Source organism: Aotus nancymaae, unplaced genomic scaffold (assembly GCF_030222135.1).
Source record: "Aotus nancymaae isolate 86718 unplaced genomic scaffold, 86718_ANA_hifiasm-v0.15.2.pri h1tg000064l_0, whole genome shotgun sequence".
NCBI classification, from domain to species: Eukaryota; Metazoa; Chordata; class Mammalia; order Primates; family Aotidae; genus Aotus; species Aotus nancymaae.
Genome location: NW_026988478.1, coordinates 3,411,556 through 3,424,467, shown reverse-complemented (window position 1 = coordinate 3,424,467; position 12,912 = coordinate 3,411,556). Strand labels below are relative to the sequence as shown.

General features: G+C 40.5%; 1 protein-coding gene and 1 non-coding gene across 8 annotated transcripts in view; one reads left to right on the top strand and one right to left on the bottom strand.

Annotated features, from left to right (window-relative positions):
- The window catches only part of ADAMTSL3 (ADAMTS like 3), a 338,323-nt gene that overhangs the window by 140,672 nt on the left and 184,739 nt on the right, over positions 1-12,912 (top strand). For all 7 annotated transcript variants that reach the window (XM_064366147.1, XM_064366148.1, XM_064366144.1 and 4 more), the window contains exon 7: positions 12,655-12,781. In XM_064366147.1, the coding sequence (XP_064222217.1) occupies positions 12,655-12,781 (127 nt within the window). The remainder of the gene's footprint in view (positions 1-12,654; positions 12,782-12,912) is intronic.
- On the bottom strand, positions 2,416-2,522 carry LOC135270570 (U6 spliceosomal RNA). The gene has a single exon (XR_010338727.1). It is a non-coding gene; the product is annotated as a U6 spliceosomal RNA (small nuclear RNA).

The window sequence follows — 12,912 nt, the reverse complement described above, 5'->3', positions numbered from 1 at the left end:
CAGACTAAGTTTCATCATGTTGGCCAGACTGGTCTCAAACTCCTGACCTCAGGTGATTTGCCTGCCTTAGCCTCTCAAAGTGCTAGGATTACAGGCATAAGCCACCACACCAGGCCATAGATTAGCTATTCTCTAACTTGAACATGCCTCAGTCACCTGGCAAGCTTGTGATAAAAGAGTGTTGGGCTCATCCCCCAGAGTTTCTGATTCAGTAGGTTAGGGATGAGGCTCAAAGATTTGCATTTCTAACAAGTTTCCTGGAGATACTGAAGCTGTGGATCTGGGGAATACACGTTGAGAACCACTGTTTTGGAAGAGTAATACTGGAGAGTCTCTTATTAAATTAAGCTTTCTTGTTAAAATTAATTCATTATTTTGGGTCTTTGGGAACAATGACTTATTTACAAAAAACTAACATGAATGTGTTCCAGCAGATTTTTCAGAGTGGTCTCTGCAGAGCTGTGACAAGTGTGACTGAACCATAAACCCCAGTAGCTTGTAATGAGTTTAAGAATTCACGACACTTTCGGCTGGGTGTGGTGGCTCACGCCTGTAATCCCAGCACTTTGGAAGGCCAAGGTGGGCAGATCACTTGAGGTCAGGAGTTTGAGACCAGCCTAGCAACATGGTGAAACCCTGTCTCCACTAAAAATACAACAATTAGCTGGGCGTGATGGTATATGCATGTAATCCCAGCTACTAGGGAGGCTGAGGCAGGAGAATCACCTGAACTCGGGAGGTGGAGGTTACAGTGAGCCAGGTCACGCCACTGCACTCCAGCCTAAGTGGTAGAGTGAGACTCTGTCTCAAAAAGAAAAAAAAAATTAAAAAGACACTATGGATCACGCCATTGCACTCCAGCCTGGGTAACAAGAGCGAAACTCCGTCTCAAAAAAAAAAAAAAAAGACACTATGACAGGTTGTGAGACAGGAATGGCAGAGAAATGATAGGATTCTGCATCTATTCTTTTGATTTTTGGCAAATGTTTCCAAACAATAATGAATGTGTCTAGTATTTCACCTACCCTATTATGCTCATAACAAAACAGTAGTAACAACAGCAGACGAGCAACCTGACCACCTACTAACTGTTAGGCACTGCCAGGAGTCTCAGACTTAAAGTGCTCAGAGGTGAACCTTCATCCTGCTTTTCAAACCACCGTCAACTTTGTTTATCCCGTTATCTAGAAAATGGCTTCCAGTTGCTCATCCCAAAACTTTGGCATCATTCTTGCTTTTCTTTCAACCCACACATTTGATCCATTGCCAGGTCCTGTCAATTTTCCCTCCAAAGATTACTTTTAATTTACCACATCTTTCCACCTTTACTGACTTTTCTTGTAGCCTGAGTCCCTATCAGCTGATCTAAACTGCATTAGCAGCTTTCTGTTCTGTTCTCCCAGCTCCCACCATGGTTCCCTCCAGTCTGTTCTTTAAAGAGCAGCCAAAGTGATTATTTTAAAAGGTAATTCAGAGCTTGTCATTCTTGCATCCCCCAAAGCCCCTCAATGGCTTGTCCTTGCATTAATGATGAAATGTAGGTTTCTTGCCTGTCTCTTTAGGCTTTTCCTGTACTATCCACCTCCCTGCCCTTTTAAAATAAACTCAATTTTTTTTAAGAGACAGGGTCTCAGTCTGTCACCCAGGCTGGAATACAGTGACATGATCATAGCTCATTGCAGACTAATCCTCCTGGGCTCAAGCGATCCTCCTGCCTCAGCCTCCCACATAGCTGGGACTGCAGGTATGTGTCACCATGCTCAGCCAATTGTTTGTTTGATTTTTGTAGAGATGGGGTCTTGCTATGTTGCTCAGGCTAGCCTTGAGCCTCCAAAAATACTGGCATTACAGGCATGAGCTGCCATACCTGGCCTTACTCAATTTTTTAGAGCAATTTTAGATTCACAGCAAAATTTAGTGGAAGGTAGAAGTTTCCCATAGGACCGCATGGTTCCTTATATGCACAGCCTCCCCACTATCAACATTCCCCACTATAGTAGTACAGTTATTACAGTTGATCAGCCTACATTGACACATCACAATCACCCAAAATTCATAGTTTATATTAGGGCTCACTCTTGGTGTTGTAAATTCTGAGTTTGAACAAATGTATAATGACATGTTTCCACTATTAAAGTAATGCAGAGTAGTTTCACTGACCTAAAAATCCTCTATGCTTTGCTCTTCCATCCCTCTCTCCTCGCTAACCCCTGGCAACCATGGATCTTTTTACTGTCTTCATAGTTTTGCCTTTTCCCGAATGCCATAGAGTTGGAATCATATAGTATGTAGCCTTTTCGGATTGTCTTCTTTCATGTAGTAATATATTATACATTTAAGTTTCCTCAGTGTCTTTTCACGGCTTTATAGCTCATTCATTTTTTTTTTTTTTCATTTCAAAAATTTAAGAGAAAAAAATTAATCGAATGCTTCACAAATTAGCATGTCAGCCTGGCACAGGGGCCATGCTAATCTTCTCTGTATCATTCCAATTTTAGTATATGTGCTGCTGAAGCAAGCACAATAGCTTTTTTTTTTTTTTTTTTTTTTTTTTTTTTTGAGACAGAGTCTCACTCTGTCACCCAGGCTGGAGTGCAGTGGCGTGATCTCAGCTCACTGCAACCTCCACCTCCTGGGTTCAAGCAATTCTGCTGCCTCAGCTTCCCTAGTAGCTGGGACTACAGGTGCCCACCACCATGCCTGGCTAATTTTTTGTATTTTTAGTAGAGACAGGGTTTCACCGTGTTAGCCAGGATGGTCTAGATCACCTAGCCTCCTGATCCGCCCATTTCTCAGCCTTTCAAAGTGTTGGGATTACAGGCATGAGCCACTGCACCTGGCCACTCATTTCTTTTTAATACTGAATAATATTCCATTGTCTTGGATGTACCACAGTTTATTTATCCACTCACCTACTGAAGGACACTTTGGTTGCTTTTTACTTTTGGTAACCAAAAGTAGACTTGGCAAAAAGTCAAAGCTTACCATGTAATTCTTTCATTTTATAAACCTTCTATTGTTCCCCTTTATTGCCACCAGTTAAATTTTGGGTTCTTTGACCAAATGATAATAGTAATGCTTCTCAGTGGGATTATGCTTTTGTTTCCCAAGTTTTTTTTTTTTTTTTTTTTTTTTTTTTTTTGTTGTTGTTGTTTTAAGACGGAGTTTCGCTCTTGTTACCCAGGCTGGAGTGCAATGGCGCGATCTCGGCTCACCGCAACCTCCGCCTCCTGGGTTCAGGCAATTCGCCTGCCTCAGCCTCCTGAGTAGCTGGGATTACAGGCACACGCCACCATGCCCAGCTAATTTTTTGTATTTTTAGTAGAGACAGGGTTTCATCATGTTGACCAGGATGGTCTCGATCTCTTGACCTCATGATCCACCTGCCTCGGCCTCCCAAAATGCTGGGATTACAGGCGTGAGCCACCGCGCCCGGCCCTGTTTCCCAAATTTTTGACAATGATCATGTATTGCTTTTATAATTAAAAAGAATTGTTATTAAAAGCAATTTAGGTTGGCACATTGGTTCTGCCTGTAATCACAACACTGGGAGGCCAAGACTGGAGGATTCCTTGAACCTAAGAGTTCGAGACCAGCCTCAGCAACATGAGGAAACCTTGTTTCTACAGAAAACTTTTTAAAAAATTAGCTGGGTAGGGTGGTATGAGCCTATGGTCCTAGCTACTTGTTACTCTGGATCCTGAGGCAAGAGACTCACTTGAGTCCAGGTAGTCGAGGCTGCACTGAGCTGTGATTACACCACTGTATTCTTGCCTGTGATAGGGTGGGACCCTGTTTCTAAAAAAATGAAAATAAAAAAATAAAGAAAAGCAATTTAGTTTGGGCTCAAGGAGAGCATTCTGGATAAGGTGATGTTTGGACACTGAGGTTTTGAAAAGTTGAGTAGATGTTAGATAAACCAAGGTAAGGAAGAGAATGACAAGCAGAAGGGACAGGAATGTAACAGCAGGTGCAGATGTGTTTAAGGGTCCAGGAGTGCATTCTGTAGAACTGAGGTGAGAAAACCCATGGAATAGTGCCAGGAGATGAGGCTATCTGTCGAGGTGGAAACTAATCATTAACTTATTCTGAAAGCTGAGAGAAGAGCCATTTCATAATTTTATAGAGAATTTGGGCTTGTCTTTAGAAAGGTCATTTCATTGGCAATGTGGCAGATTATTTGCAGAGGACAGGATCTAGCCAAACAATAGAAGGTCAAGTATGGGATAACAAGAGCTTAAAATAAGGCAAGTTATAGGATGAATGAAGTGTAGACAAATTCTAAAGATTAAAGATGTATTTTTTTTTTTGAGAAAGGGTCTTGCTCTGTTGTCCAGGCTGGAGTATAAAGATGTGGCTACAGCTCACTGCAGCCTTGAGCTTCTGGGCTCAAGTAATTCTCTTGAATTAGCCCCCACACCACCCCCAAGTAGCTGGGACTATAGGAATGTTCCTCTATGCTAGGATAATTTTTATTTTTAAATTTTTTGTGGAGATCAAGTCTCACTATGTTGCCCAGGCTGATATTGAGCTCCTGGCTTCAAGCAACCCTCCTACCTTGGCCCCCTACAACACTGGGGTTATAGATGTGAGCCACTGAGCCCAGCCCTGGAAACCGATCTTTTAGGACTGAATGTTTGGTTGGATGTGGGGAGTGAAAGAATGATATCTCGATTTCTGATATCGTGACTAAGTAAATAGTGAGACCATTTATCAAGACAAAATATTGAGTGAGAACCAGGGCATGGGGCAAAGGTGATGAGCTTGATGTACCTGTGAATATCTTAGGAGAGAGATCTAGACTAGAAATATAGATCTGGGGCTGTCACATGGTTACATCTAATAATCTATTATCTTTGGGGACTGAGTAAGAAGGACAGGTTGTACAGAGTCCTGGTGCCCATGGTTGAAGGAACAAGCACAGGGAGAGGTGCCCCTGATGGGGACTGAACAAATAGCTTTCTATATAGTAGAGAGACCATAAAAAACAGAAGATAAGGATGGGTGAGCCTCTAAGAAGGCAGGTTAGCAGTGGCACATACTTCAGAGTAGTCAAGAACAGTAAGAACTGAAATCCACCCACTTCACTTTGACCAAAGATCACTGGCAACCTCATCTGGTACAGCCTCAATGCCAGGGTTGGACTAGGTGGTGGGGAGGATGCCGGATGCATTAGTTTCCTGTGGCTGCTGTAACAAATGACCACAGACTTGGTTGATTAAAACAACAGAAGCTTATTCTCTCACACTTCTAGAGGCTGGAAGTTTACAATCAAGGTATCAGCAGGGTTGGTTCTTGCTGGAGGCTCTGAGGGAGAATCCATTCCTTGCCTCTTTTCCAGCTTCTGGTCCTGGAATTTGGGCTTGTCTAGAAAGAGCCCATTTGCAGGAGCCCAGTCTGGGAGCAGCAGGTGGGCAGGATGGAGGGAAAAGGGGAGGGTGGGTGACTCTAAACTTTAAGCTTCATTAACTATGGTAAATCCACAAATGAGCAAGGATTGTATGTTGCCAGGTGAGTGGGTGGGTGCAGTATTGATGTAGAGGTAGAAATATACAACTAATGAAGTAAAGTTTGGAGGAATCAAAGGAGTTGATAGCAGAAAAAAGGGGACAGATTTTTGTGCCAATGATTTTTGGTGTTCCTTGCTTGTGGAAGCATCACTCTTATCTCTGCCTTCATCTGTACCTTGCCTTCTCTTGTCTGTCTCTGTGTCTTCCTCTCCTTCTGTAAGGACACCTTCATATGATTTCATCTCAACATCCTTAACTTGATTACATTTGCAAAGATATTTTTCAAAATATGGTCACATTCATAGGTTCTGGATGCCATGTCTTTTTTTGGAGGGGTGCACAATTCAACCCACTACACATGGTGAGGAATGCATCGGCGTAAATGAGTAGGGATGATGAGTGTAAACCCATCTTTCAAAAAGTGTGAATCAGAAGAATAGAGAAGGACGGTTACAACTACAGCTAAAGGGGATGTCAGGTCCAGGAAGAATGTCTTCAAGATCAGAGATACTCGGAAAAGCACTGGAGCAGATATAGTTTTTAGGTTACCTGAAGCATATATAATTAGAAGGGCCCTTTTTATTAATTTTTGAGACAGGGTCTCACTCTGTCACCCAGGCTGGAGTGCAATGGTGCTATAATGGCTCCTTGCAGCCTAACCTCCTGGGCTCAAGTGATCCTCCCATCTCAACCTCCTGAGTAGCTGGGACCACAGGCATGCCACCACTGCCTAGTTTACAGCAGATTCTTACATAGAAATCCTTCCCAGTTGCAGCCCAGCTTCCCCTCCCCACCTCAAACACTTCAATTCCCAGCAGCTCTCAGCATTTGTGGGAGCCTAGACTAGGAACAGCAGGTGGGCAAGACAGAGGGAAAAGGAGAAAGTGGTTGACCCTGAAACTTAAGCTTCATTAACTTCATGGTAAATCCACGAATGAGCAAGGATATGTGTTGCCAGGCAGGTGGGTGAGTGGAGACAGATTGCCTATGGACAAGGAGGAGTGACACCTCTTCCCTTGAGGCAGGTAGGAAGGGTGAAATATGGGCCAGTGATCAGTTTGTATCAGAACAGATAGGAGGGTGAGATATTGTTTGATGGCCTCGATCGAGTGAAATATAAAACAAAGATCAGAATAAGGGGGCAGAATTTTGAGGAGGAATGAGAAATTTGAAGATACTCTGAGGATAACGTAGATGACAAAATATGGTTAGAGAACAGTGCCCTATGTAACTAGAAGAAGTAGAAAATCATTGCCTTTGGCACAGTTGATGTGTGAAACTAAGGTCACATTGGCTTTGGGTCGTCATGGACCTGCTTGGTAGCTTCCTGTGAGTAGCTGTGATCAGGACTGTGTAGACTCCAGAGTTAGAGAGAACTGCATTCAGAGTCTATTTCTGCAACTAATTAACTGAAGACCATTTGGCAACTCCCTTACCATCTTTGAGTCTTGGCCTTTCCATCAGGTAAAAAGCAGATATTATCCTCCTTATAGGTCCTGTTTTAAATTCATTATTCCACAAACCAACATTCCAAGTGCCCAGCACAATAGCTGACATGCAAGAGGCCTTCAGTTAACATGAGCTCCCCTTCCCTCGTTTCCTCTTCTGCTCACTGCCCACCACCCCCTCCTCTTATTCATGGTGTAAGTCTAGTTGCATAGTTGTCTCTAGGAGTTTCCAGGGTTTAAAGGGGCTTGTAGGATAAAGGTGGTTTCAGTGTGAATTAGTCCATTTTCAGTGAGTGCATCTCATCACATTTTTGAGATTCTAATGAGTAAGCCCGTTCTTTCGGTGATGAGGAGTGATACCCTGGTTGCTGAAAGCTGGATGCTCTTTTGGATAGGTGATTTCAATAAAAGAATTGTAAGTACTTCCTCAGAAATGACTCAGACACTTCTTGGTTGAATTCAGTATCTTTCCTTCAACAGAATAATGTTCACATAAATTTCTTTTCTTGTGCCACGTGGCCCTGGGCATCAGTTAGGGTGAGAGAAAGTGAAGGGTGTGATTCTTTCTACTTGCCTCAGGATCACTGAAGTGAGCCATAATGACTACTTGTCATAGGCTATACATAATTCTTGTAAATGTCTGTATAGTTTTCTCATTTAAATGAACATGCCACGGTGCTCTTGGGAGCAACTTTCTATTAGCTTGAGCACAGCTGATAGCCTGAGACAGCGGTCCTCACTGAATGAAATTTGCTTCTGCTTTGGAGGTCTGATTTTTATTAGAGGCATTGCCTGGTTGGTACCAGCTCTGCAGACCAAGTCTGATTTGTCATTCATGTTTATTGAATTCCCTGGTAGCTGTGCAGATGAAGAAACCACTTAGAATTTGGAATAAAAATATAAACAATAGCAACTAACACTGGGTGCTTAGCCCAGGTATTAGGCATTGTTTAAGCCCTTTACTGTTAGCTCATCATAACGCTATCAAGTAGGTACAGTATTTATTCCCCACTTTGTTGATAAGGAAACTGGAAATTGAAGAGATTAAGTAATTTGCCCAAGTTGCACAGTATCTTAGTCAATTTGGGATGCTATCACAAGCTACCATAGATTGGGTAGCATATTGACAACAGAAATTTATTTTTTACAGTTCTAGAGGCTGGGAAGTCCAAAATCAAAGTGCTGGCAGATTCAGTGTCTGGTGAGGGCCTGGTTCCTGCTTTCTGGTTCATAGAGGCTATGTCCTCACATAGCAGAAGAGGAGGGAGGTATCCAGGGTGTCTTTTATAAAGGTACTACTCCTATTCATGAGGGTTCTGCTCTCATGACCTAATTACCCCCCAAACGTTTCACCTCCTAATACCATCACCTTGAGGGTTAGGTCCCTGCATATGAATTTTGGGTGCAGACAGAAACATTCAGTCTATTGCACACAGCTAGGAAGTGGTAGAGCTGGAATTTGAACCCAGACAACCTAATTCCAGAATCTAATTTCTTAATTTTGGGGCTATACCGATGATACTTTTCATATTGGTACAAGTATATCTGAAGTTTGTAACTGAAGACGAGGTATAATTTGGTAAAGTACAGTCAGTTCAACAGATGAATCATGCTTAGATGGCTTAGTACACGGATTAAAACTCAAATGTCTACGCACTGCCCCAGAGAGAAACTGTCCGAATGTAGTCATGTGGGGTGGCGACTGTGGTGGGGAACTGGAGGATACATGCTCATTCTGAAGGGGACAACTATGTATAAACATGTCAGAGGTTTTGTTTTGTTTTTGTGTTTGTCAAGAGAAGCCAGAAAACTGGATTTTAATGTGAAACTTCCATTTTTAAATATCATCTTACTGTTAAGAACCCTGCTTTATCCGTTAATGGTTAAATTATAGTCCTGTAGAATGTAGGTTGGGTTTTCCTGCAGTAACCAACAACCCCCAAAGCTCAGTGTCTTAAACCGTTAAAGGTTACTTCTTGCTGATGCCCCTTGCCCAACAGCGATCAACAGGACCCTCAGCTCTTAGAACGTCTCGGAGACTCAGGCTGAAGAAGGCTTTATTTGGACACATTTTTAATGTAGTAACTGCAATAGTGCAAAGGGAACATGGGACTCAGACACTGACCCTTAAATCTCCTTATAGAATTGACACAGATCAATCACTTAGACTCATATTTCCTTGGCCAAAGTTAATTAATGACCACACCTAACTTCAAAGAGGGTGAAGAACATACCTTCTGTGGGGTGAAAGAAGCAAAATGTGACTACCACAGCTTCATATACTCTGACTTTTAAGGCAAAAATGTCAGATTTTTTTTCCCCAAGTTAGAATTCAGTTTGCAGAGATTTCAAACAAAAGTTGATTTTAAAAAAATTGTTTTGTTCTTGAAGGATTAAATTTGACTTCTCTGAAAAATTTATATTTTGCTTCATTTGGATTAGTGCCACTTATTTAAGTACTATCTTCTTTTAGCTGATCAGGAAATCATATGCACGAACTGTGAAATAATGTTTAGCTGAAGTGATGATTTATAGATGAATATTTCTTCCAAAAAGAACTACTCATATATTTTAAATATTTGTTTATGTCATCCACTATCTTGTGTAACTTTTCTCATTAACTACACTGTAAGGTAAGAATCTTACATTATTAATTTATACTCTGTAGTGTCTGGCAATATAGAAAATGGTTATTTCATAGATGTTAATAAATTTTATTGATAAATCTGTCAATTAGTAGCTAATAAATCAATATAATTAGAGATCATGACTTCAGACGATGTCATAGAAGTTGGAAACACTTCAGGCAATTGTTTTAGAAGTTGTTTATTGTTGATTATGATGGGATATGAAAGCCAAAATTCAGTAGCCCCTCAATTTCAAGGTCATTGCTGGCTTATTCCTTATGAATCACAAGGCAAGACCTTCTTTTCAAGTATCATTTTTCTGTGATGTTTTCACATGCTTTATTTGGCTGTAAGATTTGGATGAACTATAACTTTAAAAAAATATATGAAGCAAATATAAGTGCTCAGGGAGGTATTCAGTTGCCCGAGATCTTGCAAGGCCTTAAACACTCTTCATAACAAGCCCCTCCTAGCTCCTAAACCCACACCCTTCCTGGATGACCAGATAGAGAGTGATTCTCATTCTCATGAAATGCAGAGTGCTCAGGGACATGAATGTGTGAGGACAGAGCTTGGCCCAGCATCAGTGTTTCTATAATTTAATAGTAAATTACTCCCCTTGGAGAAAGTTGCATGAACACAAGTTACTCATTGATTGAATCTCGACCATGCAAGTGTGTTTCCAAAATCAATTACTCTTAAGTTGTTCCATATGTACTTGTAAATATTAATATAATGACCTATGTAACTGGGTTTTCGTTGTTGTTGTCTATCTGTTGATACTTAAGGTAGAGGAAGTTGTAATGTAGTGTTAAGATTCTGGGTCAGATAACCTGGATTTTAAAACTATTACCAACACTGGTAATAGTTTATATATATAATACTGGCTGTTTAATATTGGCAAATCATTTAACTCAGTAATGTTTAGATTCCTTATTTATAAAATAGAGATAAAAGGTATCACCTACATCATAAAATTGCTCTGAAGATTCAATGAAACAATGTGTACAATATTCATGGCATAATGTCAGATACATGCTAAGCATTCAATAAAAATCAGCAATTATTAATATTGTATTACTATCTTTATAAAATCATATAATCAGGATTAGAGGATTTCAAACGTCATTGGATTAAACTACTCATCTAATAATTTAATTCCCCCTACAATTTTCCCACCAAGAAGTCTCCTAGACCATGATTGAATACTTAGTATTAAATAACTCTAACTTTTCAAACTTTCTCATATTGATCCAAATTATGCTTAAACCTGTAGCTTTTACCATTCGGAAATACACAGATCAAAAGTAGACCCTTTCCTCCTGATAACCCTTTGTGAATTTGAAAATATCTCTAATCATAAGCTATTCCCTAAACTTCCTTGGAACTTACTACCTCTCCCTGAAATTTTCACTTGATCTTTCTCCTTCCCTTCAACCCCAAAATTTTGGAAAGGATAGTGTATGAATATTGTCTCAACTTCCTCTAGTTTCATTTTCTCTTCAACAGCTTGGGTATGGGATCTGACTCAACAACTCTCCAAGCTGAAGCATGGAGGATACCTGAGAGTCAAAACAAGATAAAAAACAGAGAGAAATAATAAAATTGGCCCTCTTTTATTGAATTCTTTATAATGTTTGAATCATTATACTAAGAGTTTTAAGTGTATTTTCTCATTGAATCCTTACTAGGCCCTATGTGAAGTATATATTGGTATTATTATCTCTGTTTTACTGTTGAGGGAAAGGAGTCTCTGAGAGTTTGAATTTTTCAACATCCTGCAGCTTGAAAGGGGTGGTCGGTGGGTCCAGGTTTGTAAGTGGGTGTTTTCTTCCTCCAAAGTCCCTGCACTTAAACACCAGGTGTATAAATATAAATAAAGTTAGATGAATATGGGAAGGAAAAGGTAAACCATCAGATCAGTTGATATTATTGTCTTTTATGCATTATGTAAAATACATGCTTATGAGATAAAAAGAAGTGTAAGACATGGCCCTTTTTTCTCATATAGGGAAGCTTATCATCTAGCAAATATGCACACATATGTACACATGAAAAATGACAAAAGAAAGAAAGATAACTATATAAACATATTTTATATGAACCATCTCTCCTATTAATTCCTTCTTATATTTTAAAAATTGTTTATAAATTACAGATATAATGGCAGAGATGGGGATACACAGGTATACGTACAGCTAATGATACAGACAAGGAGATGTAAAGATATAGATAAAGACTACAAGCAGATATTACTATATGGATATAGGGATATAGGTATGTAGGGATAGAAGTAAAAACAGAAAAAAAAGATATTTAAAGTAAAACTATGAATCAGAAGGTTATACATCAAATTTAGGACAGTGGTTGTTTTGGCAAGGAAATGAGAAAACAGGGCAAGTAAGTGTAGGGCTGAGGAGAGAGGGGAGAGAGAAAAGAACGGTAATGTTCTGTTTATTTTATGTACATAAAAGTATCTGGGCTGGGCGCTTTGGTGCATGCCTGTCATCCCAGCACTTTGAGAGGCCAAGGCAGGAGGATCACTTGAGTCCAGGAATTTGAGACCAGTCTGGGCAACATAGGGAGACCCTGTTTTCACATCAGATTTTGAAAAGCTGGGTGTTGGGGCACAGGCCTGTCACTCAACCTCCCAGGCTCAAGTGATCCCAGCTACTTGAGGGAGGTGGCAGGATCTCTTGAGCCCAGGAGGTTGAGGCTGCAGTGAGCCATGATCTCACTATTGCACTCCAGCCTGGGCAACAGAGTGAGATCTTGTCTCAAAAAAAAAAAAAAAAAAGAAAGAAATCTGAATAAAATATAAATAGAAAAGAGACGGGGCATGGAGGAACAGCTTCAAATCTTTATTAATTTTGGGGTCTTGCATTAGAATCATATAAATGATACTATCCTGTAAGATATTATATCATTCACATTCATAAAACTGTGTTCTCATACAAGAGAGCCAACCTGTAAATTTAAGGATTACATCACAACTAAGGTTCCTGAAATGAAGGGAGCTCCCCCTCCCCTGGCTTTGGGCACCACTGACCGCCATGCTTCTGTTGGCAGGCAGTGGGCTGCGATCGGCAACTGGGAAGCAGTGCCAAGGAGGACAACTGTGGAGTCTGTGCTGGCGATGGCTCCACCTGCAGGCTCGTACGGGGACAATCGAAGTCACAGGTTTCTCCTGAAAAAAGTAGGTTTTAAACCCAATACAGTATTACCATCATACAAGATGTATTTTAGACCATCTATTGCTAAATAACATTTTCTGAATGCTAAGCCTTTTTAGCTGAAAATAGCTTTTGACCCATTTTCTAAAAGCGA